At 41.0% G+C, this 23,599-nt stretch overlaps 1 protein-coding gene across 8 annotated transcripts in view; it reads left to right on the top strand.

The window, feature by feature from the left end:
- The window catches only part of SLMAP (sarcolemma associated protein), a 166,455-nt gene extending 150,516 nt beyond the window's left edge, over window positions 1-15,939 (top strand). For all 8 annotated transcript variants that reach the window (XM_077820999.1, XM_077821002.1, XM_077821004.1 and 5 more), the window contains 4 exons: window positions 4,789-4,960; window positions 8,252-8,386; window positions 13,103-13,192; window positions 14,234-15,939. In XM_077820999.1, the coding sequence (XP_077677125.1) occupies window positions 4,789-4,960; window positions 8,252-8,386; window positions 13,103-13,186 (391 nt within the window). In that variant the 3' untranslated portion in view covers window positions 13,187-13,192; window positions 14,234-15,939. The remainder of the gene's footprint in view (window positions 1-4,788; window positions 4,961-8,251; window positions 8,387-13,102; window positions 13,193-14,233) is intronic.
- Window positions 15,940-23,599: the final 7,660 nt, after the last annotated feature.

The following is a 23,599-nucleotide window of genomic DNA, read 5'->3' as shown; positions in this document are numbered from 1 at the left end:
GGGACATCCTTGGTACCCTCTACCATGGATAAGGAGGGCAAGCATGGGCACTCTGGACTGGCACCATCAAGCACAGCCCCACCGTTGATACCTATGCATTCAGCACTCTTGGTACCAAGCAAGCAATGGCACCAAGGCATCATTGGCATCTACATCGGTACACCCACCATCAGTGTGATATTGTCCTCTGCTACTGCATTGCTACCGAACCCCTACTCAATACCTCAGAAGTTTAGATATACAAAGGACCTTTCCATAATGGATGAACCAGAGTCCCTGTTTCTCATGGGAATTGAGCACCTCTCAGTACCAAGACCCTGATCTCTGGACCACCGTCCTCCACTACCGCATAACTTTCCACCATTTTCTGCCGGTGCCCCTCCATTGGATAATAGTGAGGAGGATGAAGGAGACTTCCAGGTGGTCTCTTCTGTTTCCGTTCAGGGTTCTTCAGGAACCCATTCTTTGACCATCACAGGAAAGATTGCATTCATCATTAAGGTGGTGGAACCAACCCTGCATGCCACCCCCACTCCTGGGGGAAGGGACCAGACTGGGACCCCTGGGCTGCTTATCAGCAGCAGTTCACAGACTACTGGTACTATCTCCTATGGTATTAGAGCTGTACAGCCCACTCCTCCCCAACCAGCTCCCCTTCCCCTGCCCTCCTTCTGCCACACACAGGAGGAGACATTTGAGGAGCAGGAGGCCAGGGCAGATAGAGGCCACCCCTCCAATACCTATTTTATCCTTGTCCCCGAGTGAGGCAGTTATGCCTATACCACCATTCCTGGCCAACCATTTTTGGCAATTTCAAGACCTCATAAGGGGGTAGTGGATGCTCTTCAAATTCCATTTGAAGAAGTCAGGGGACTCACAGCACAAACTGTTGGATATCCTGCAGTCAGCAACATCCTCCAGTGTGGTGGTACCCATTAACGAGATGCTCTGAGATCCAGCCAACAACGTGCGTCAGACACCTGCCACTGTTCACAGTTGGGACGAAGAGCCCACTTCAATGCCCTCATGACTCTGGGCAGATAGACAATTTAGGAAACCAGTCTCCAGATCAATCCTGGCTCTGAGGAACACCGCCTTCATTTCACACTCCTCATTAGGGACATATCAATCAAGGTCATGACTGACAACTTATCCTGCATGTTTTATGTCAACAAGCAGCAAGGAGCACTTGTGCATTAAAGCCATGAAATTATGCGACTCGTGTATAGCTCATCAAATCCAAATTTCAGTGGTCCACCCTCCCAGATGTCCAGAACACTACAGCCTATGTCCTCAAAGGACTATGAATGGGAGTTAGACTCTCAAGTTCTCCACAGCATATTGCAAAGATGGAGACTGCCAAAGGTGGATCTCTTCACCACCTGCAGGAACAAGAGGTGCCCTTTTTTCTACTTGAGAGGGGAGAAGTTTTCTTCTGTCTTGGAAGAAAGGTCGGTTGTATGCATTTTCCCCAACACTGTTGATATGAAGGGTGATTAACAAAATCAGACAGGACCAGAGTTACTCTTATAGTGCCAGTCTGGTCGAGACAAGTTTGGTACCCTTACCTGCTCCACCTTTGGGCTTGAATGGTGGTTAGATGCAACCACATCTCATTTTCTCTCACAGGATAAGGGTCGTGTGGTTCACACCATTGTAGGAGTTCTCCACCTCCAGGGTATAGTTCCTTGATGGTTCATGGAGTTAGAATCCTCTCGCTTTGTAGAAGTACAACAGGTGTTAATGAATAGTAGAAAGAGGTCAACCCAAACTTCTTATCTGCAGAAATAGAAGAGATTTTTCCATTGGTGGTGGTGTTGCTGCCTCCTCCTGAATTTGTGCCACTTTGTCATCCTGGATTACCTGCTGAATCTGAAGAAAGTTATTCTGATTTAAGGCCCATTTGGCTGCAATATCAGCCTTTCATCCTCCAGGAGAAGAATTCTCCATTTTTTGCTCACCTGGTATCATCTAGGTTTATTGAGAGTTTGGGGAATCTCTACCCCAGATAAAAGTCCCCACCAAGCCTGGAACCTAAACTTGGTCCTTAGTTACCTTGAGACCTCCATTTGAACCTATGGCAACCTGTTCTCTGCTCCATTTAACTAAGAAGATGGCCTTTTTAGTAGCCATCATGTCGACCTGCAGAATTGGGGAGAGGGAAGCCTTGATGGCAGATCTCCCCCTCCTTTATGGTATTCAAAGACCAAGTGTCTTTCTGTTCACACTCTAAATTCTTACCTAATGTTCTGTTGGAGTTCCAGTTTAACCAATCCATTCATCATCCAATGTTTTTTCTGACACCACATAGCTCTGTGTAGGAATCCTGTTTCCATGTCCTGTATTTTTAGGGCATTAGCTTTCTACTTCAATAGGACCAAACAATTTCAAAAGTCACTTAGGCTCTTCATCTGCTATGCAGATAGATCCAAAAGGTCCGCAATCTCTGCTCAGAGACTATCAAGAGGGATATCTGAATGCATTATCACTTATGATGCTGCAGGCATTCATTCTCCCTTCCCCCCCCCCCAACCCAAAGGGTGATAGCACGTTTGACAGATCACAAGCAACATCTGTGGCATTTCTTAAGACTGTGCTAGTATCTGAGAGTATCTGAGACTGCTCGGAAGTCACCTGAAGTGGACGGCACCTGGACACTAGTCTAAGAAGAGGTTACTCACTTTAAGCAGTAACTGTGGTTCTTTGAGATGTATGTCCCTTGGGTGCTCCACTATTAACCCTCCTTCCCCTCTGCTTTGGACTGTTCTCTAGGGATGTTCTGGTGGAGAAGAAACCTGAAGGTGGGTTGCATGTGCACCCCCATATAGCCTTGGTGTCTGACACGAGGAGGTACAGGGCGCATGCATGGGTCAAACGGACATCATTAATGTAAAATCTCTGATCAGGGGCTCAAGAGGCACATGCACATCTGAAGTAGAGCACCCATAGAGAGAGACCTCTCAAAGAGCCACAGTTATTGCACAAAGTGAGTAACCTCTTCTTCTTTTAGACTTGAATTTTTACCACGTACCTACCCTTTTCTTTTAATGTTCTCAGTGCCATAGGTTCTAGTTATAGTTACCAATGGAAGTTCCCTGCAGTGGAGCATTCCAAGAAGGGACGAGTTATTGTTTTAGGCAAACTGAAGCCAAATCTTATACATGAATCTCCCTTCATTCTATTTCTGCTCCCATTTTCTCTAACTCCTGACACTTCATTTCCCCTCTTCTCTCCTACCCCACGTTTCTACTGTATCCAGTCTACCACCACCACACCTCCCCATTATAGTTTCCCATATAACAATATCTAGACCTGTTATATTCCCAGCAACCCTCTGTTGCCAGTTCAGGCCTCTCTAGTGGTATATTCTCACTGACGATGTGCACCAATCTTTTTCCCCACAGGATCTTACTCCATCCTGACTAGGTAAAAATGTAGCACAGGCTAATTTTCTAAAAGTAGTCGCAGTGGTCTGTGCACGTAAATATGTGATCACTTTTGCACTTGTTTCTTCACAGAAAATGTTCATGCTCAGATGTGGGGACACAGATGATCTGTTTCTATTCTTAAAAGAAAGCCAGTGGTTTCTAAGAGAGTGGTTCATATTTCTATTGCTTATATTTTATAGTCACAAATTACAATTGCTTAACTTAAATACTTAGTATTTAATTATTAACGTACAGATTTTTACATTAATGAAGCACAAAACTTTATGAAATAATTAGATTTGCATGAAGACCATTATATTTTCTATTTTAGAATATTCAAGATATTTATTAATTTGTTACTGATAAGCTAGAATTGAAGTAGATATATGTACATTATGCATACTGTAACTATCTCATTGAGATGCACTGTTCTTCTGAGTTAGTTTCTACTCAAAGTATTTGTAATTATTTTCTGTGTATAAATAATAATCCAAAAAATATTATTAGAGTGCTTGCTCATATCAATTTCAATTAGGTATGCGCACGCTGCATGCACGGCCGTCGGAGAATTTTTACCCTAGCAACATCCGGAAGGTCAGCTGGGGAGCCCCCTGGAGTGGCGCCTTCATGGCGCTGGATATACCCCAGCTGACCCAGCGCCCCCTTACTTCCTTCTTACCGCCCATGACGGTTGTTGGAACTGTGGAGCTTGGCTTTGCTACTCTCCACTCTCCCTAGCGTTTTTCCTACATAGTTTAAATGTTGATAGTTATAGTATAGTGTTATAGTTATAGTATAGTTGTTCTTATTAGTGGGGTTGGAAGGGGTTTCCCTCCCCCTGTCTTTTGCATGGGCTCATGCCCAAGGCTCTGGGCTTTAAGCCCTAAGGCTCCTGCTCCAAGCCTATGTCAAGGGCCGACCCCTAAGACTCTTGCCTGAAGCGTCTGGGGCAGTCTCACCAAGCAGAGAACTGCAGGATCTGCAAGCGTTTTCATACCCGGACTAAGAAGGAGCAGGACTTTCGCTTAGGACAGCTCCCCATGGAGCTGTCTCTTGGCTCTCAGCCTCCAGTGGTGCGCCAAGACCTGGCACCGAGCGCTTCGCTATGCAGTGCCCCAGCTTCAGCAGTAAGAACGGCACCACAGTCAGACTCTGATAGAGACCTGCGGCACCGACGTTCCCCAGTTCCTTTGTTATATGGTGTGCTGATGCTGCTCTCCATCCCAGGGGTAGCTGCAATTTGGTAGTGCTGTATGGTATGCATATGGTTTGTAAAGTTCTTAGGGATAAAAAGTGTTTTATAAATTATGTAAATGTTTTACTTTAAAATGTGAGGCATGAATTGAATATTGTTTTGCAGTTCTCAGAGACAGAGTTTAGCGCTAACCGGTGATCTAAGTGTTCTTGAAATGACCCGAAAGGAACTTGAAAATCAAGTGGGATCTTTGAAGGAACAGCATCAACGCGATGCAGCTAGTCTAAAAACTCTACTCAGTGAAGCTGAGAATCAAGCAAAGGATGTTCAGAAAGAGGTAAAAGGAAAGACATTAATTCCTGTTATGATTGGATCCTATGACCAGCGACTGATATTTATGCTAGCTAGATGGAAATACAGTGAAAATAGCTATGGTCTCAAAACTTCTGAAAATTGTTATTAATCTAAGTGGTTCTGTGTTAGTGGGACTTGATGCACAAATGAGGAAATATGTGAACCTTAAAGGGAAGCTCAAATAAGATGTGTGTTTGGCAACTTTCTAAATACTTGCTTTTACTCTGTTTCTTAAGCTGTTCATGGGCAGCTTTCCCTTACGACTACCATTCAGATGGCAGATAGGCAGTCATCTTCTTGACCACAGCATTAAATTCCCAGTAACCTTTATAAACAGGTAGTAACTGTTCTGAGACAATTTGTGTATTATATTAGACACACCCATTTTTCCTAAGCACTAGGAATTCACATCCTCTGCAAAGATGAGTGTCCTTCCTATTTAATAGAGCCTCGCTTGGATCCTCAGGACTTTTGAAGGTGATTAAGAAGTGCATATGATAAAGTTAGAACCCTTCAAATGAGGCTGCTAAAGCACACGCTCTATGGGGAAAAAAAGCTGCAATGGTTAGTTCCTTTTCTCATGAACACAATTAGAAAAGCTTTATCCAGCCACTGGTGGATTTTTCATTATCCTTTTTGTAATCCTTTTCCTTGCTTTGTCATAAATTCATCACCATGATGTTATATACCATTTTCATATTTCAGAAAAAAATGTAAATTAATGTTAACATATAACATTATAACTACAGAAGTTCTATATCCATAAAGGAGCTGCTACTTTTAGCTCTTTTATGGATATAGAACTTTTAGCTTTGATGCTTAAAGCAATGGTTTCTAGCCCCCCAATGATCTGTTGTGAAGGTTACCTTGTAGCCTATAAAATAATTTGAATATCTATAGACCTTGAATGATAGGAAGAAGCTTCCCTTGACAGAGGAATGTTTGACACGTTGTCCAAGTGCTTTTAATCACACTTGTGAAACAATAGAATACCAATTCAAATGTATTCAGTATGTTTTTCTACATTTTCAAATGTATTGATTTCAATTACAACACAGAATACAAAGTGTACAGGGCTCACTTTATATTTTTATTACAAATACTTGCACTGTAAAAATGATAAACAAAAAATAGTATTTTTCAATTCACCTTATACAAGTATTGTAGTGCAATCTCTTTATTGTGAAAGTGCAATTTACAAATGTAGATTTTTGATGTTACATAACTGCACTGAAAAACAAAACAATGTAAACCTTTAGAGCCTACAAGTCCACTCAGTCCTACTTCTTGTGCAGCCAGTCGCTCAGACAAACAAATTCATTTACATTTACGGGAGATAATGCTGCCCGCTTCTTAATTACAATGTCACCTGAAAGTGAGAACAGGCGTTCGCATGGCACTTTTGTAGCTGGCATTGCAAGGTATTTACATGCCAGATATGCTAAACATTCATATGCCCCTTCATGCTTCAGCCACCATTCCAAAGGACATGCTTCCGTGCTGGTGATGCTCATTTAAAAAAAATGCATTCATTACATTTGTGACTGAACTCCTTGGGGGGAGAATTACATGTCTCCTGCTCTGTTTTACCCGCATTCTGCCATATACTTCATGTTATAGCAGTCTTGAATGATGACCCAGCACATATTGTTCATTTTAAGAACACTTTCACTGCAGATTTGGCAAAATACAAAAATGGTACAATGTGAGTTTTCTAAAGATAGCTACAGCACTGGATCCAAGGTTTAAGAATCTGAAGTGTCTTCCAAAATCTGAGAGGGAGGAGGTGTGGAACATGGTTTCAGAAAGGTTAAAAGAGCAGTATTCAGATGCAGAAACCAAAGAACCTGAACCACCAAAAAAGAAAATCAACTTTCTGCTGGTGGTATCTGACTCAGATGATGAAAATGAATGTGCGTCGTTCCGCACAGCTTTGGATCGTTATCAAGCAGAGCAGTCATCGGCATGAACACATGCCCTCTAGAATGGGGGTTGAAGCATGACATATGCATCTTTAGTGAATCTGGCATGTAAATATCTTGCAACACTGGCTACAACAGTGCCATGCGAACACCTGTTCTTACTATTTATTGTCCCTCTTGATTAATGAGGGACACCATCACATTGTGTTTGGTGTGGCACATAAGTTGAATATATTCAGGTGTGGCTGTCAGTGGAGTTGGCCACCAGCACACTGTAGTTTCACATGACCTGCTATAGTGAATTCATCCTTCTTGAGAACTGCATAATTCTCCCCTCCCCCCCGGATATGAAAATATTTTTGTTTGTGTAAATGATAAACTCCAGAATTAGTGGACTATCTTAGAATGTCCTAGGCAACTTAAATCATTCTAATGAAGCATCACTGTTGATTATATCACAAACAAAGCTGGGTCTGATCTGGTTAGCAAATGTATGGGAAACCTACAAAGGAAAACTCTGAGTGTGGTAGGAAGTAGATTGAGAAGGAGAAATACTACTTTGAGTCCGTTCTGAACTCATGCCCTGTATGTCCTTAGGGGGCATACTGTGGTTGGATGTGCTATTTTTTGAATGAAATGTAAAAGAATTACTGAAGTTGTCATTAAAGTTTGCATATCACTTTATACTAGTGTTAGGGGAGTGTAGCCTCAATTTCTAGGCTAAATTTTGATTTGTGGTGTTATATTCTGCCTTCTTAAATTCCCTATGCAGTTTCATTTGGATAATGGTGGTCCTTACTTACTTTTTTAAAACAAAGTGCGGTAATATGCACTTTTAGTTGCTGCCTTCTATCCAAGAAGAAGGCTGCATTCTAGTCGTAGCTGACGTAATTTATGAATATAACATATGGCATTAGTAAAGATGTTGGTATCATGCAAGATAAGCCGTTATATAAATAAAACTTTGTTCTCCTTTAGTTATAGCTGCAGTAGGATGTTATGAGTCTCTTTGCTACCAAAAAGCAAATGCATACATGCAGCTAGTTCTAAGCCTTCAACACAAGGGGGAGAAATCATAGTAAAAAGGAAACTTAGAAGACTGTTTCAGGAGGAATGGAAGAAGGTTCTTTGTTGTAGTTTTTCTTTGGGATATAAGATGGTTTTAATTATCCTCCAAACAGATCTCTCATCTGCTGTTTTTATATAGAACTGCTAGTTCAGACCAAATTATCTTGAAACGTGGTTGATAAAGGAAGAGTTTTTCTGAAGCTTCATTGACTTACTTTAACAGAACTTAACATCTAATGTCCAATTTAAGATGAGTCTGTAGATGATTTTTTCTTTGCCTTTAGTATGAAAAGACACAGACTGTACTCTCAGAGCTGAAGTTGAAGTTTGAGATGACTGAGCAAGAAAAGCAATCAATCACAGATGAGCTCAAACAATGTAAAGACAACCTGAAGCTGCTACAAGAAAAAGGAAACAATGTGAGTCTGCACAAATTATGTGTGGGCCTCTGTGATGGCAAGTCTTGTGTTGATTGTGACAACATCTGAGTGTTACACAGTAAAGACCAGATTTTCAAAAGGGATGTGTACAAAAATCCACCTGCAAATGCATACCTAATCTGTGCTGCCCTACTGTCTTTGTACATGGAAGTAACCATTTAGATTCCTGTGTATTTCCATGTGCAAATATGCAGATTGAATACACAATTGCAGTAATAGTGCACATAAATTACGTGCATAACTGCATACACTGTTTTACACATGTCCCTGTGCTTCTGCTCTCTTTAAAAATATGGACTAATGACTAGCAAACAGAGCCAGGTAAAACGTTTTCATTTCACAAAAAAATGCAAAAATCCTCTCTGAAAATCTTCTGTACAGAAGTCAAAAGACCTGGATACAATTTTAGTAAAAATAACAGGAAAAACAGATCTTTCCCAGGATATTTTCCTTCTGTGTGATGGTCCGTTCAGTAAATGTTATCCTCTGACTGTCTCCTGGTCTTGCCTCTTAAGGACAAAGGGCCGTGATGGGCTAGTGCTGCACACGTTGAGAACAGTGTTCCCTCTAATATTTCTCACCCATGTGTGGAATGAATTTTATTATGTGCACCAATATGAAGGTGGTGTGTGACCCATCACCTTCATATTGGTGAACATAACAAAATTCATGTGGTGGGGGTGGGGCCAAGGGTTTGGAGTGTGGGAGGGGGCTCAGGGCTGGGGCAGAGGGTTGGGGTACAGGGTGGGAGGGCCCTGGCTGAAGGTGCAGGCTCAGGGCTGGGGCAAGGGATGAGGGGCTCAGGGCTGGGGCACAGGGGTGTGAGGGTTCCAGCTGGGGGTGCAGGTTCAGGGGTCGGGCTAGGGATAAGGGGCTCAGGGCTTGGGCATCGGGTTGTGGGGCAAGGTGTGAGGGTTCTGGCTGGGGGTGTGGACTCTGGGTTGGGGCTGGGGATAAGGGGTTTGTGGTGCAGGAGGGTGCTCAGGGGCTACAGTGGGGAGAGAGGACTCCCCACAGCTCTCTCTCCCCACAGCAACACCTGGGATGGGGGTGAGGGGCACCTCTCCCCGGTGCAGCAGCTCTGGGGCTGCGGCTGCAGGATAGGTGCTTCTCCCCTGGCCCCAGCAGGTCTGGGCTCGGGGTGGGCTGCCGCAGCTGGGTCCAGGCAGGGAGAGGGCTGGCCGCAGTTGGCCCCATGCCGCTCCAGCCATGCTGCCCCAGTGTGTATGGGCTTCTCCAGCTGTGCCTGGCACCAGCCCTGGCCATCCTGCCCCACCCCAACCGTGGCTGGGCCCGGGCCACTCTGGCCACGCCTCGCCAGCAGGTCCAGGCACAGCAGGTTGGGGGCCAGGCTAGGTGGGGGTCAGGGAAAGGGCACCCCTGCCCCAGCCATGGCAGGTCCCCGGGCTGGTTCCTTGAGCTCCTGCGCAGAGCTAAATAGGCTGCTGCAGAGCCGCGCAGCTTAACTGGGAACTTAGGCTGGGAAGTATAGCTCAAATATACTATGCTTTCCAGCCTCAGTAACTGGAATGGTCTTTTCTGTAGTAATTTAATTTTTAAATATATCACAGGATGGAGTGTACTGCCAGAGACAACTTTTGGTGCCTACAAAGCACAGTGACCTCTGAATGCCACTGACACTGTTAGAACTAATATAACCCCTGTAGACTTCTTAACATGCAGCAGAATTGGGAGAGGAGGAAAGAGAAGGGGAGGCCACATTCACTCTCTTCTTTTTGCTGTATGTGCTGTTCTTGGTAATCTCACACCAGTTTCTTTCCTGCTTGGAATCCTTCCCCAAATTTTTAATGACAGACCACGCTCTAGTAGTCCCTTTTGGCATTAAGCACTGTGAGTGAGAGGGAACAGGAAAAAGGGCCTGTGTCAGCAGGGAATACATTAGAGGTATGTCTGCACCGCATTGTAAACCCAGGTCTTTGGCACCCACGTTTGTGGACTAGATGTTTCCAAGCTCATGCTTGAGCATCCACACTGCATTCAAAACTTTGGTTTACAATTGCTGGACCCAGGTCTCACAACCATGTTAACACACCCATGTTGCACTATGCAGACCTTCTGACTTGGATCTATAGCTTGATCTGCGTCCAGACTGCAAACTGACAGGGCTAGGACCCAAGTCCCAGGAGGACTTGGGCTCAGACTCACCACCCGATTGGGTCCTAGAATTCGAGTCCTGAGTGCTTGCTGACTTGAGTCAGATTTTGTGTGGATGGTAGGGGGGGTTGGGCTCAAACATGAGTTTATAATGCAGTGTAGACATCCTCTGAGTGGCTAGTGGTAAGTACTAGATTCCTTACACTTAACCTTTTAAGAACCTGGACCTCAGGAAGCAAACTAAGTATGTCAGTGAAAAACTGGGAGGAAGGACTGAGGGGAAACAAGAGAATGGGGAGGCTGGAGGAGGTCAGAATAAAATGAGCAACAGCCAAGAGTGTATGGAGGAATTCCTAAGAGGAGTCTCAATTCAACACTCATGGGGTGACATTTTTAAAACTTTGAAAATTTAGTTAAGCTTGGGCATTCTCAAGAATCATCTTGCTAGGTGACTCAAAATATCCTGAAGCTTCCAAGGGCCTGGAAGTTTTTTCCAAGTACTACTAATCTCTTCTTGTGGCTGAAGCCATCATCTTTCACCTCACTCTTGGCTAAGATTTTTTGGAAGAAAGGACACCAACTGTGGAACTTCCTCCCTTTTTGGCCTGCCAAAACCTGAGTTTACAGATCTTCAATCATAGTGTAAGGGGCATGTTTTTAATCAAGCATTGGTTTGACAGGAGGATAGCAATGAGGAAACTTTCATTATATTTCAGGGTGGTGTGGGGAGAAAATAAAAAGTTTGTCTTGTCTTTTGTGGGCAAGTACATTTAAGGTGGTGGCTGCCTTTAATGTATGTCATGCATGTTGTATGGGTGCATACAGCATACAGCTAAAATAAAATGCAGTAGACCATTCTATGTGCTATAAATGCTAGAGGAGAGAATTCCTTTACTCCATTTGCAAACTTATATTGGAAATCCACAGGATTTTTGTGTTCCTCTTTCTTTTGACGGGGTGAAGAATTAATTTTAAAAAGCAATGTTATGTTCTAAATGCATAGACCTATGGAGTTACATGTATTTGCATGTTTGTAGTTTATTGATGATTTCCTGAGACTTGAAGTGATGGATTTATCCATGTGAATGGTTCTGAGCATGTTAAGTGCTTTGATCAATTTGAAATCCTTTTGGCACTTTTTTGACACTGCATTGATTATTTCTACCACCCTGCTTCTTGTGGGAAGATGTCACTTGGATTTTCAGCACAAACTACAAGAGTGATACTGCATGAAAATGCCTTGATTATAATTACACATAACTTGCCCATTGGATATTGCTTTGATTAAAACAAATTTAAATTAGCATAAATTCAAGGCATGTATTGCACAGGGCAGAACACCTTCTAAATTTCATATATGTTGACCTTTATTTGAAGTTACGCTATGAAATGCCTGTATTACTTTAAAAAAATCTATTAGAAACTTATTCCATGAAGTCTGTAAACATGAGTTTCTCATATTTAGCTGACTATACAAACTCAACATGGCTTAGCACAAAAGAGCACTAAAAAGACATCTAGCATGATCTGAACTTACTCCTGAGTAGGTATGTCTACACACATATATAGCCAGAGAAACAGAAAAATCAGGTGTCTTCTAAGGATAGTTTAAAAAATAAACTTAGTTAATGAGTTAGTTCTCATCACCTATATCAGTCACTCCTTTTAAATTGAATTAACCAATGCATGACACAGGATAGAGGTTATCCAGCCAAAGCTCAAAGTAAAGAGGTGTGTTAGTGTCTATTAAAACTAATTGAACAAATTTCTGTGCAATTAAAACATTGAGACGACAATGTATGTGTTATGTCGAGGGCCTGAAATTTGTCTAGAAACACAACATTGTCACAACGTGAGAGATCAAGACTTAGCCCAAATTGCTAAAAGTTGGACTTATCAGAAGCTGATGACCTGGTGGAGATTTTCATCTCCCAGGGTCCCCTGATGGATATGTACTCCATCATTGTGGTACACTTCATTGCCAATGTTGAATAATGTTGCAGTCTCATAGAAGTGTCTTGACTACAGGGTTTCCATTGTGATATAATTGTAAGTTATTCATAGGAAGAGAATTTTTTCTTGTGGGCAGGAGGCTGAAAATTGCTGAATGTGAAGAAATGGATGAAGAATCTGTAGTGCTGCTTGGACCTTCTGAATATGCAGAGTCCACTGCATAGGGATGCCTGGATGAGGTTTCATTGTGTAAAGGAAAACCCTTGCTCAGTCTCCCATCTTTTTTTTTTTTCCCCTTTTAAAAAGGAAGACACTAATGTGATAGTTTGACAAATCAGTCTAAGGCTCATTTGGACCTGAAATCCTAAATTCTAAGTGGTGACAAAGGGCTTCCTTAGAACATTTTTCTGCTTACTTCATCTTATATTTAAATATCCATGTTCATTTGAGTAGAGTGGTGTACTAACTTTGTATACCGAATTAGATCATGCTGTATCGTCTTAGATGTCTTTAATACATTTCGATTAAAACAAAACTCACTCTGACTTATTTTCCCCCATCTAAATCATCTTTACCTTATTGATTTTATAGCAAAAAATGATTTTTAATATCCCTTCCCTTCTTTAGCCTTCCATATTACAACCCGTCCCAGCCGTATTCATCGGCCTAATCCTGGCTTTCCTGTATTGGTGTTACGGCCCATTGTGGTAGAGAAAGGTACAAGCACTACTGTTCAGTCAATGTATGTTTGTCCCTGTCGCCTGTTTGTGCCATTTTTGTAAAATAGTGCATGGTGAAATGCTCACGGATATTTATTTACCTGAAGCAAACCCTTCATTTAATATGCCGTAGTGGTGATGCTGTCAAGCTGAACAATCAACTAATCACTTAACATCTGTGTGGTTTCTTTGTGATATTTCTAACTATGAATTAATTCTAACCTAACCAATTTTGAATGGGTCTCTTCTAACTTGGTCTCAGTTTGTCTTTAGCAAAATGGGGCATATTTTGTGAAATACTGCAGTGATAGGGCCTGAAAGAAAACTAATTACTTAATCAAACATGGAAAATGAAGAGTTTGTCTGTTTAAATTGAAATTTGGTCCTTTTATTTCTTCTTTGTGGATTTAGAATGTCCTCTCTGACTTTGAACGCTTTTTTTCACTTTTCTCACTACTGCTGTGAAAAACGTGGAAAAAGGACAAGGTGAGAATAAGAGATAGGTGGTGGGTTTGCATTCTTAACTCTAAGCTTGCATTACATTTACAATGTCTCCCAATATGTCCTGTGTAAAATACTTGTTACCCTTGACATAAAATAATAAAAGTTATCTTGATAGTATCCACTTAGCACGAATATCTCAGAGCTGGCTTAAACACACAAAGCAAAAAAGTTGGATGCTGTTATTGCATAGCATAGGCCTAGCAATACTTTTGCGCAAACAATATTAGAGCATCTTAATCCCTCAAAGGTTTAAGAGGAGATATTATCCTAGGTGTGTATTGTAACGAAGTTGGAAATACAGTAGGACTAAAGAGACTCATTGTGACATGCCATTGTGATGACACTTGGAGTTCCTTGTGGTAGGCCAAATGTGGTTTGTCCCCTTGGTGTCAGGATTTCCCAACAGTAAAGGTTCCTGGGAAACATATTAGTGATGTTTATCAACAGGTGCTCAGGACTTATCGGAACCAAGGGGTAAACTGAGTAGTGTAAACTAGAACAAATATGATATTGATTTTTTTTTTTCTCCACACAGAGACAATGGCCTTGGATGCCTCTGATGGCAGCTTTGGTTGCTGTAACAGCTGTGGTGTTGTACCCAGGCCTAACCAGAGCTTCTCCATGAGAACTGTTGTTGAATCCATTCACCGTCCTCCCTTTAGAAGCTGTCATCACTCACATACTGGGGAAAAACAGATTAATTCTCTTCCTTTTTACCTCTTAATACAACAAAGCTCTGCGCAAGAACAGTAGTAGGGTCATTTGCTTTAAACTGTATAAAATGTATCTGTCTATAAAGAGGGAATAAAATTATGACTTCATTCTACTGTGAGCAATATTTTTGCTTACAATTTCATGTAATTTTTAAATTAGTATGTTGGGATTCTAAATACTATTATGGTGGCCTAAAGTAGGCTTCTTGGTACCAAATTATTTATAATGGGTAGGTTTGTGGATATTTTACTTTAGAATCTGATTGCCAGATTTAAAAGAAAAACACATTTCTGATTTGGATACCCATGCCAAATAACCTTACAGATACTTGGAAACAGAGACAGTATGCTCAGTGCCTTTCAGTTTGAAATATTTTTTTACATTAATGTTCCATTCTTACTTGCTGTAAGTCACTGAGCTAGTGGGAACAAGACTTAAAATAACTTCTCTTTCCAGGCCTTTTGAAGGAAACAAATATTTTGCTTCAGTAAAGATTGTTCTATTAATAATTTTGGGAATAAATACAATTCATTTCCAGCCTTAAAGAGATAGATAAGACATTGGATGGCAAACACCTGCCTAGGATATTGTGTGTGCGCGCGTGTGGGAGTGTGTGCTTGTGTGTGTTCTTGAGTGAACTAAGGTATTTCTGGGAGCAAAATCTTGGTCATTTGATGGACATAGTGCAGTGATCCAATTTATATTACCTTTAGTTCGAATGTAATTTATTAAATTCATATATTTAAAGAGACATTCTTTAAAGTCTGAATATTTTCACACATATCACATTTTAGCAACTTATTTTTTCAGTCATTTAATACTTTCAAAACTGAACTGGAGAAATAATATTTGTCTATTTAGGTAAGTTTTTACTGAAAACTTCAATATGGGAGTGCTACAATGCATCTATGGGTAACTGAAAAAAATCCAAGATAAGCAAGCTATTGCCAAGTTAGTCGTCTAACTGGTCATGTATGCATCAAGTTAATAAGCTGAGAGAGTTTACTTTTGGTAATTAGAAACTTTTGCATCAATGTTACATGACACACTATGCATAATATACCTTCATACAGTGGTCCCCGTTAAAAAGTTTATTTCCTAGTTGAAGGGTGGCAACTGTTATTAGTTATCGACTTTTTGATTGGGTAACCACTGTAGTTAAACAATGAATTAAGTGTTGGCTATAGTTGTCTTGTGCAACTCAACAGTTCAGTTAAAAGTTTTATTAACGTCCTATATAATATACTAAAAGATTGCAAAGTAAAATGAATTCATCTAATGGAAATCTAAGAATAGGAAAATAATCTCAGCGAAGATTTAATTGGCTTTAAAATATATAATGGCAATCAAAAGATGTAGTTGAATATTTAAATAGAATTTTAGCGTATAATTTGCCTTGTGAGGTTTGAGGGTCATTGTCCTTTAATTAAAGGTTCTATCTTAAAATATTTGGGATTTGCTAATGGGAGGATTATTAGGTTTATGGAAGAATAAGCCCACAAGTGACTTTTAGAATATAATATTGGGTCATTTCATCTTTTTCAGTTGCAGGAAGCCACCCAATCACAAAACACTCATATGCCAGTGGTACTCGGTACCTCTTGTATATAGATTATTGCAAATATTGTTCTGAAATGCTTTACTTCAGAATTACATTTTTTAAAGTAAATAATTGTTTTAAATCTATTTTGTAAAGGTATAAAAAGTACAATAGAATTTCTCGAGTACAGATTAAACTATTTGCACTAACACACGTGATGTGCATGATTTAATAAAATAACTTTACTCTCCATATGCATGTTTGAGTTGAATCTCATTTGAAAACCGCACATCTGCGTTAAATTCATTGTGTGCTAGGGATTACTACAATGTTTGCAGCATGTTTGATAATCCAAAAGGTTTTACTTTTCATTTCACATTCACACTGGTTTAAATTTAAATCTCTCTCCTGTGCAGGTCTAGTTTTAAGCAGAAAAGGAATGGGAATGTGAGGGGTTGGAGTTTGGTGCTGTGGAAAAATCTGGAAGAGAGGTTTTTTGTTTTGGTGGTATAGCTTGGAGGGTGCCTATGATGGGGTGGAAAGCCAGGGGAAAGGTGGGAGGGTGGTTATGGATAGTGCAGAGAGCTGTGAAAGGAGTTGTTGAGGGTAGTGCAGGAGCTTGAGGCAGTCTCCCTCCTTCTCCCACTAGCTTCTCTAGTTCTGCCCTGTCCCTTTTTAGCCCTTTTTTTCTTCCCCACCTTGCTCCATTCACCTTCCTACCACATCTACCTCCTCCCTGGTGCTGGCCTCCAGGCAGACCTGGAGTCTGCTGAAGGAGAAGAGAGGCAGAGAGGCCACATGAAACCTGAGGATATAGTAGCTCCTGGTGGCCAGATGCAGGAACTGTAAGCAATCCTTTCCACTTTGCAGTCCGGCTAGATTTAGCATGACAGGGCTGCCAAATTTGAGTATCCTGTGAGATACCTGACCATTGAGAGCCCTCACTATTTTCACAGCACTATTTCCTTTACACAAATGCAAGAAATGAGTTTTCAGTAGTCTTCAAAACATCAAAAGTTGACAACGTTAATCTAGCATGTCTATTTAAAATGAGAAAAAAGTACCTAACTTGGTGAATGTATGTGCATGTATGCATATTTATATTCACTTTATATACACAGACACACATAATGTGTATACTTTGCATGGATGTGTGTGTTCAGTATATGCATCTGTGTCCAGATATACAATACAGTATTTCCCATAGTACAGTGCTCTTCCATGGAACTGTTAATTTATGCATGTTTAAAAGAGGATCAAGAATAAATTAAGATGCATAGTTCACGCTCCTTTTAGGGAATACCTGGAAGATCGTTGGTTAGTGTCTCGGAATTTTCTGATCTCCAGGGTATTTACAATAAAAGAGAAGGTGTATAAAAATCTTTTCCAAACACAGCCATCTGACTGAGCACAAACCTGCCTTCCTAACTGACTGTTAGTGCATATGTTTACAAAATTATCTATATTTACATGCACATCTACAATGCTTTTTGAATTACAAGGCCTGAGAGTAACTACTAATTAATTCAGTCTGGGGATTGGATTGTTGGGATTACAACAAAAGGTTGGGGATTTTTTTTGTTAAACTAACAAATCCCTGCTGCAATGAGAGCCTGTTAGAAAGTGATGAGCACCCTCAAGTTGCATTGAAGTTAATAATATTCGAGAGTCACTCACCATCTTGCAGGATTGGTTCCAGAAAACTGTTTCATCAGTTACATAGCCCAACTGACACATTAAAAACATGTCTCCTCTAACCAGATTATATTACTCTGTTTTAACATTTTTAGTCTTCTACTGCAGTCCTTACTGATGCAAAACTTTGACTTCAGTGAGTTTTACCTGTATAAGGACTGCAAAAGTAGACCTTTGCTTCACAACCTAAAGGGGAAATATAATTAAAAGAAAATACAAGCTTTTTACCTGTACCGTGTTTCTGAATTATATTAAAGTTGACCTCTCTTCTGTAATATGGTTGAAGTCATCTTGTGATCAGATCAGTGAGCTCTTTTTGAATGATTTGTCATTTTTTTTGCCAAAGGAAATTTCAGGATAACATTGGTGATAAATGAAGACTGAATTTTATGGAGAGACACAATATTTTATAGAATTATGTTGTAAAGGAAACAAGCAGTCTTATCACTGAAGAGTCAGTGCCAGATTGACTGCTGTATGGTAGCTGGAGTCAATGTAACTATCCATCTCGACAAGTAAACTTGTGAATCCCAACTTATTTTCTGTCATCTGACCAAATTTTCTAGAAGTGTCATCAGTAACAGCTTTCACTGACCTTCACATGTGCATTCTGTCTGGTTCCAGGCATGTTTAAAAAAATCTTGGGTCATCAGTGTCACTCTGACAACTACAATACCTTGTGGGAAAGTGGCATACTTTCTGTAGTAATTTTGGAGTTACGGATATACTGATATATAGGTTTGTCATTTAAAACATACATACACACACACGTATGCACACATAGTGTAAGGCTATTTATGCTTTATCTTAACTTATTTGTCTAAAACTATTTTTTCTATCTTTCTTTATATCAACTCCTCTAAGCACTTTCTCCAGCTTCAAAATCAAAGTATTTTCTTTCAGTAGTTCTTTACCTTTGTTTTCATGTAACAAAGGTGGAACTCTTAGACTTTAAGGCCAGAAGGGACCATCATAATTGTGTAGTCTGACCTTTTTGGCAGATAACTTATTTTATTGGCCATCTTTCTCTAAGATTATCCATCCCTCAGTTGCAGCTGTTTTGTCAATTAAGAGAATGCTCTTGTTGACTTTTAGGGACCTTTACCCCATTCCACACCAACCAAAACAAAAGAAGGTGTATTCTTTTGATTAAATGTAATTCAGTTTCAAGTACTTTTACCATTTTCTAGTAAAGATGGCTGGGTGTGTATTTATCATTGGGCTGTAGTTACTCTGGTATGACTTTTGATATGACTTTGATTTTGGGTGGTCCTCTTTTAGTTCAGAGAGATATGGCTGTATAGCTCTGCTCTCTTGCTTCTGGAAGCAGGAATATGCAAATTAATCTCTCCAGCCACCAACCATGGCCCTTTTAGCAGTTATACCAGTATAGTTAAACCAATATACTAGTATAACTATCCCTATGGAGACTTATTCAAAAGAATGGCTTTTTTGGTGTAGTGTAAACTCCTTATGAGGTGACATAAGCTAAACTTAAAATCAAAACAAAAAAATACCACTCTTACCAGAATAAGAGCATCCACTCAGGGAATTATACTGGTATAGCTATCAGTTTAAATTCACACTTTAGCTCATAGCAGTAAAAATTTCCTTTACATATACAAGCCTTTACATATATCTCCAGGTCTTCCTCGAGCCTGTAGAAGAATCATATTGCTTGGGACAATGACTTCTTTAGCTTCACTCTTCCCCAGGAACAGCCTGTGTTGCAGTGATCCTTCCCAGAAGCACCATCTGGGTGGTTTGAAGCATGAGTTCACTAACATGGCATTTGGCAAGCTGACAACGGTTAGAGCCTGTGTGTATTGGTTCCACAACTAGGCCTGATGTGTTGCCACACAAAGCCAGTTCCTCTAGTTGCCCTTTCAGCCCGCAGGAGCTCTTCCGGCAGCAACCCTTTCAGGATCCTGTGTTCGGGTCCATTTAGCATTATGCAGTCTGACAGAACCAGAAACTACATGGAGAGGAGAGAACACATCAGAAGGTCTGTAGGGTCAGTCAGAAGATGCAACAACTGCTTTCTCTCCCCCTCAAGCCATCTACCTCAGGATCTGTTTGTGAGACTTACTGTTCCTTGAAACCCTTACCACATCTAGTTCCTCAGACCCAGCTGACCTTCCCATACTAGTCCTCCTTTGGTTGTGCTTTCAGACAGCCCCCAGAACTCTGCAGCCCCTTTTTGTGACCTCTTTTACTTTCTTTAATTGGAAATCAGGTCACAGCATTAATTCTTACATGTCTGCTAGGCCTAAAGTTTTTCAGTCCTTTCTAGCTGTTCCTTAGGACCATCCTCCAATACCTTGACAGCTCCTGCTTTGCCTTTTAAATTTTTCCTCCCACTCAATTTTGCACAATTACTTGCAGTTTTGAGAAACTGGCCTTTTTAAAGCACTCAGTATATTACTGGTTGGGATCAGATTATGTTTGCACATAAACAAAATGGTCATGATCACTTGCATCCAGCCAACCATCAGTTTTTAATTGAGTGATCAATTCATCTTTATCTGTCAGAATGAGGTCTAATATAGAATGACCCCACTTTGGCTGCAGTACTTTTTGCCTTAAAAAGTTCTCTGATTTTTAGACCTCCGAGATTGTTTTGTAGCGGGATACAATTTGCCTATTAATAAAGTTTAAATGTGTTCTTCCCTTAGTTTATTTATAATTCTACTTTATACTGTTACATGTTTTGTACAAATAATTAAGTATCATTGTGACAGCATGACAATCGTTTCCCCCACATTCTTTGCTAGAGCAATGCTTTGGTAGTTTAGGAGGGGTGCAGATTTCCTTCTCTGAATGAAAGTTTGGCCCAATGTTAGATGGAATGCAAATATTTAGTTTACTACCCTGGCATTAACACAGCCTACACTTAAGTGCTTCAAATTGTTTAATAATCTCACATGCCCAGGATCTCTCTCACATCTTATTCAAAAGACATTTCCACCAGCATTATGCCCTCTAGGGTGATGCTGGAGCATTGGTTCAGTACTCACTCAGATGAAAGAGGGACACATAGTGATCACCAGCACCTCTTTCTGCAACATCAGTGCTGTTAATGAAAGTTCTCTCATTCTGGACTGGTATTTGCTTAGCTTTTGTGATCATCTAGGGATGCAGTCTGGCTCCAGTCTGTGGCAAAATAGGTTACATGAATGTACAGTTGGCCCTCCAGCTATTGCCTTTTATTTCTGTTTCTCCCTGAAAAAAGGAAAAACTCTAAAACTTGAACAAGGTTAAAGCATTTCAACTGTCATATAACTGACAGGCCTGTTTACTAAAGTAATAATTATTTTGAATACAGATGTATGGTTATTCTTCATGTTTATTGTTGGTAGCAGAGTCCATGCCTAGCATATATCACTCACTTCCCTCTCAAATCCCTATCTGCCAACACCGCTGCAAAATACCTTTCCTTGGGGCATGGAGGCAATAACACTTTTAAAAAATTACATAGATTCTCTTTAACATAGACAATGCAATGGAGTGGAAGAGAGTAGTGCAGCTAACTCACACTTACTGGCTCCCTATCACCTGACATTTCTACTCAGGCTAGCTGTGCATAACGTTCACTAATGGGAAGACGTGTTTGTTTCTTCATCGTGTATGTATCTGTTTCTATTGTAGAATATGATTGCAATGTAAGCATAACTGGGGATTTTTCATTCAAAATATTTTTCTCTATATATACTAATTAATAGTACCTGGAGGGTGGGGGAGCAGAGGGGGGAATGGTGATCCTTGCAGCTTCGTAATGGTTCTTCCTGCATTTGCACATTTGCCTTGGTCAGATATTACTGTGTGAGCGCTTATCTTCTTTAAATCAAACATTGCATCAATGACCTATGTTCCCTACTAATTCTAGTCTAGTTATCAAAACTTGAAATTTAGTAGTTTTAGTTGACAGAGCCTGTTCACACAATTCATTTCAAAGTTGTAACTCTTGTTTCCCCTGGTATGCTGTGATGTTTCAGTCCCTTCATCATATCCCAGCCAGCTTCTTCAATTTATTACAGTAATCTCTCTAATCAGTACTTCATGGGGCAAGTCCACCCTCATAAAACTCAAATGTAGTTCTATGAGCACATTCTTACTCCTGTGTAGAGAGAATTTTAGTAGACACTAGTGAAGCAGTGTGCTAACTATGTACAGCTTCTCTCAAATCTAAAGGTGGGTGGTAGTAAACAAAGCTTGTTAAAATTTGATTCCTGCTGCTTGGCTTACGTGAAATGAAGTGGTGTCAGTTCAATCACAGTTCCTTCTTACCCTTGTTAGTAGCCTCAGCAGAGGAATCAACAACTTAAAAAAAAAACAAAACCATGAAACTTTTCAAAGCCGAAATGAGATGGCTTTTTGTGAGCAGTCAATAATTTTAACAGATGCATAGGGTCTTGCATCTACACAGAATACATATTTATCAGGAAAATCATGGTCATTTACTGTCCTCAGAGGGGCAGAGAGATAAACATCTGCAAGATTTAATCTGCTGTAGATTGCACTGGGATGAAAGTCAGGACTAAAATACTGGCTCACAGGCCTGTTTTAAAGACACATCAATTCTCTTAAACACCAAAACCAATACAAAGTGGTTAACTTTGTTCATTTAAGATCACCAGCTTCCAGTTTACCTGAATTAAACTCTGCTAGGTGAAGATTATTATAACATTGTAAGTTGTTTAAATAGAAGACAACAGTTGGGTGTAAGACATGTACTTCCAGTATACTTTGTTCTTTCATTGGCCATACTGTAAGTAGGGCTCAGATTGAGCTAGATCAACCCCCCTACCTATCTTTTTTTATGATGGTGCCATTTTGTTCTTCAAAGTGTGGGTTTTCATTTGAGTGGGGTGACCATACATCCCATTTTTAAAGGGACAGTCCCATATATAAGCCCTCCTGCAGGTGTCCGGACTTTTTCTTAAAAATGGGCAAATTGTCCTGTATTTTCTGTCTTCACCCCCCATTAGTACTGGCGGGTACTGCTGCTGGCCAGATTCCCTGTTCCCTGGCTGCCCGTCCGCCAGCGGTGAGTGCGGGTGGGGGTCCAGTGGCCAATGATGGGGGTGGGTGTGCAAAGCTGGTAGGAGGGCAAAGTTGCATCATGCAGGGCTGGCCCCTCCCACTCCTGGTCCCTCAGCACAGCCCCCACTGTGTGCTGGCTGTTGGCCAGCAGGGCTCTCTCTCCCGTCCCATTTCTTGCGAGCACAGGCTCTGCACTGTGAGCTGTGGTGACTTTTGAGGGTGGGCAGGCGCCAGGCAGTGGCTGGCTACGTGTCACCTTTGCTGCCCACCCATTGGCCCTTTACATGCTCCCCTTCTCGCTGTCCTTTCCCTGCTTTGTCCCTTCACCACCGCCAGCCCCACTGCTCCTCCATATCCCCCTAGGCGGGGCGCATCCCACTCTCAGCACTGTGTGGAGAACCAGCCCCTGGTTGAAGCGCTCAGCTCAGCAACAGCCAGGCAGGCAGGCTTCTTCCTTCCCGTACTCCCTCTCTGGCTGGGTCGGTGTCCCGGGAAAGCCCAAGACCTTCCAGCCTGGGATGCTGGCCAGGAGGAGCAAAGCCTTGAAAATGTTAAATACAAACCAATTTAAAAACAAACCAATTTAAAAAGATTCCTGCCTGCATCTTACAAGCCTGAAACACAACTCTGAGAGATGTGAACTGCCCCATTCATCTCAATGAGATTTAATTTAGCTGCCCAATGATAATTAACTATTTTGCTGCTGTCAAAGCATGTGAAAAAGTAGAGGGAGGATCATATTATGAATCTACTGCTAGTGGCATCTCATTGTGGTACCATGAGAGGATGTCGCTAGGGAGACATCTTAACCTGGACAACAGTGTCAAAAAAAGAGGAGGACCCCTGATGTGTATCTAAACCCTACCAAAGTTGACTCAATTCCATAAAACCCATCCAAGCCTTACAACC

The sequence above is a fragment of the Eretmochelys imbricata genome, chromosome 7 (assembly GCF_965152235.1).
Source record: "Eretmochelys imbricata isolate rEreImb1 chromosome 7, rEreImb1.hap1, whole genome shotgun sequence".
Classification (NCBI taxonomy): Eukaryota; Metazoa; Chordata; order Testudines; family Cheloniidae; genus Eretmochelys; species Eretmochelys imbricata.
Note: the sequence above shows the minus strand (reverse complement) of the source record. Positions and strands in the feature narration are given on the sequence as shown.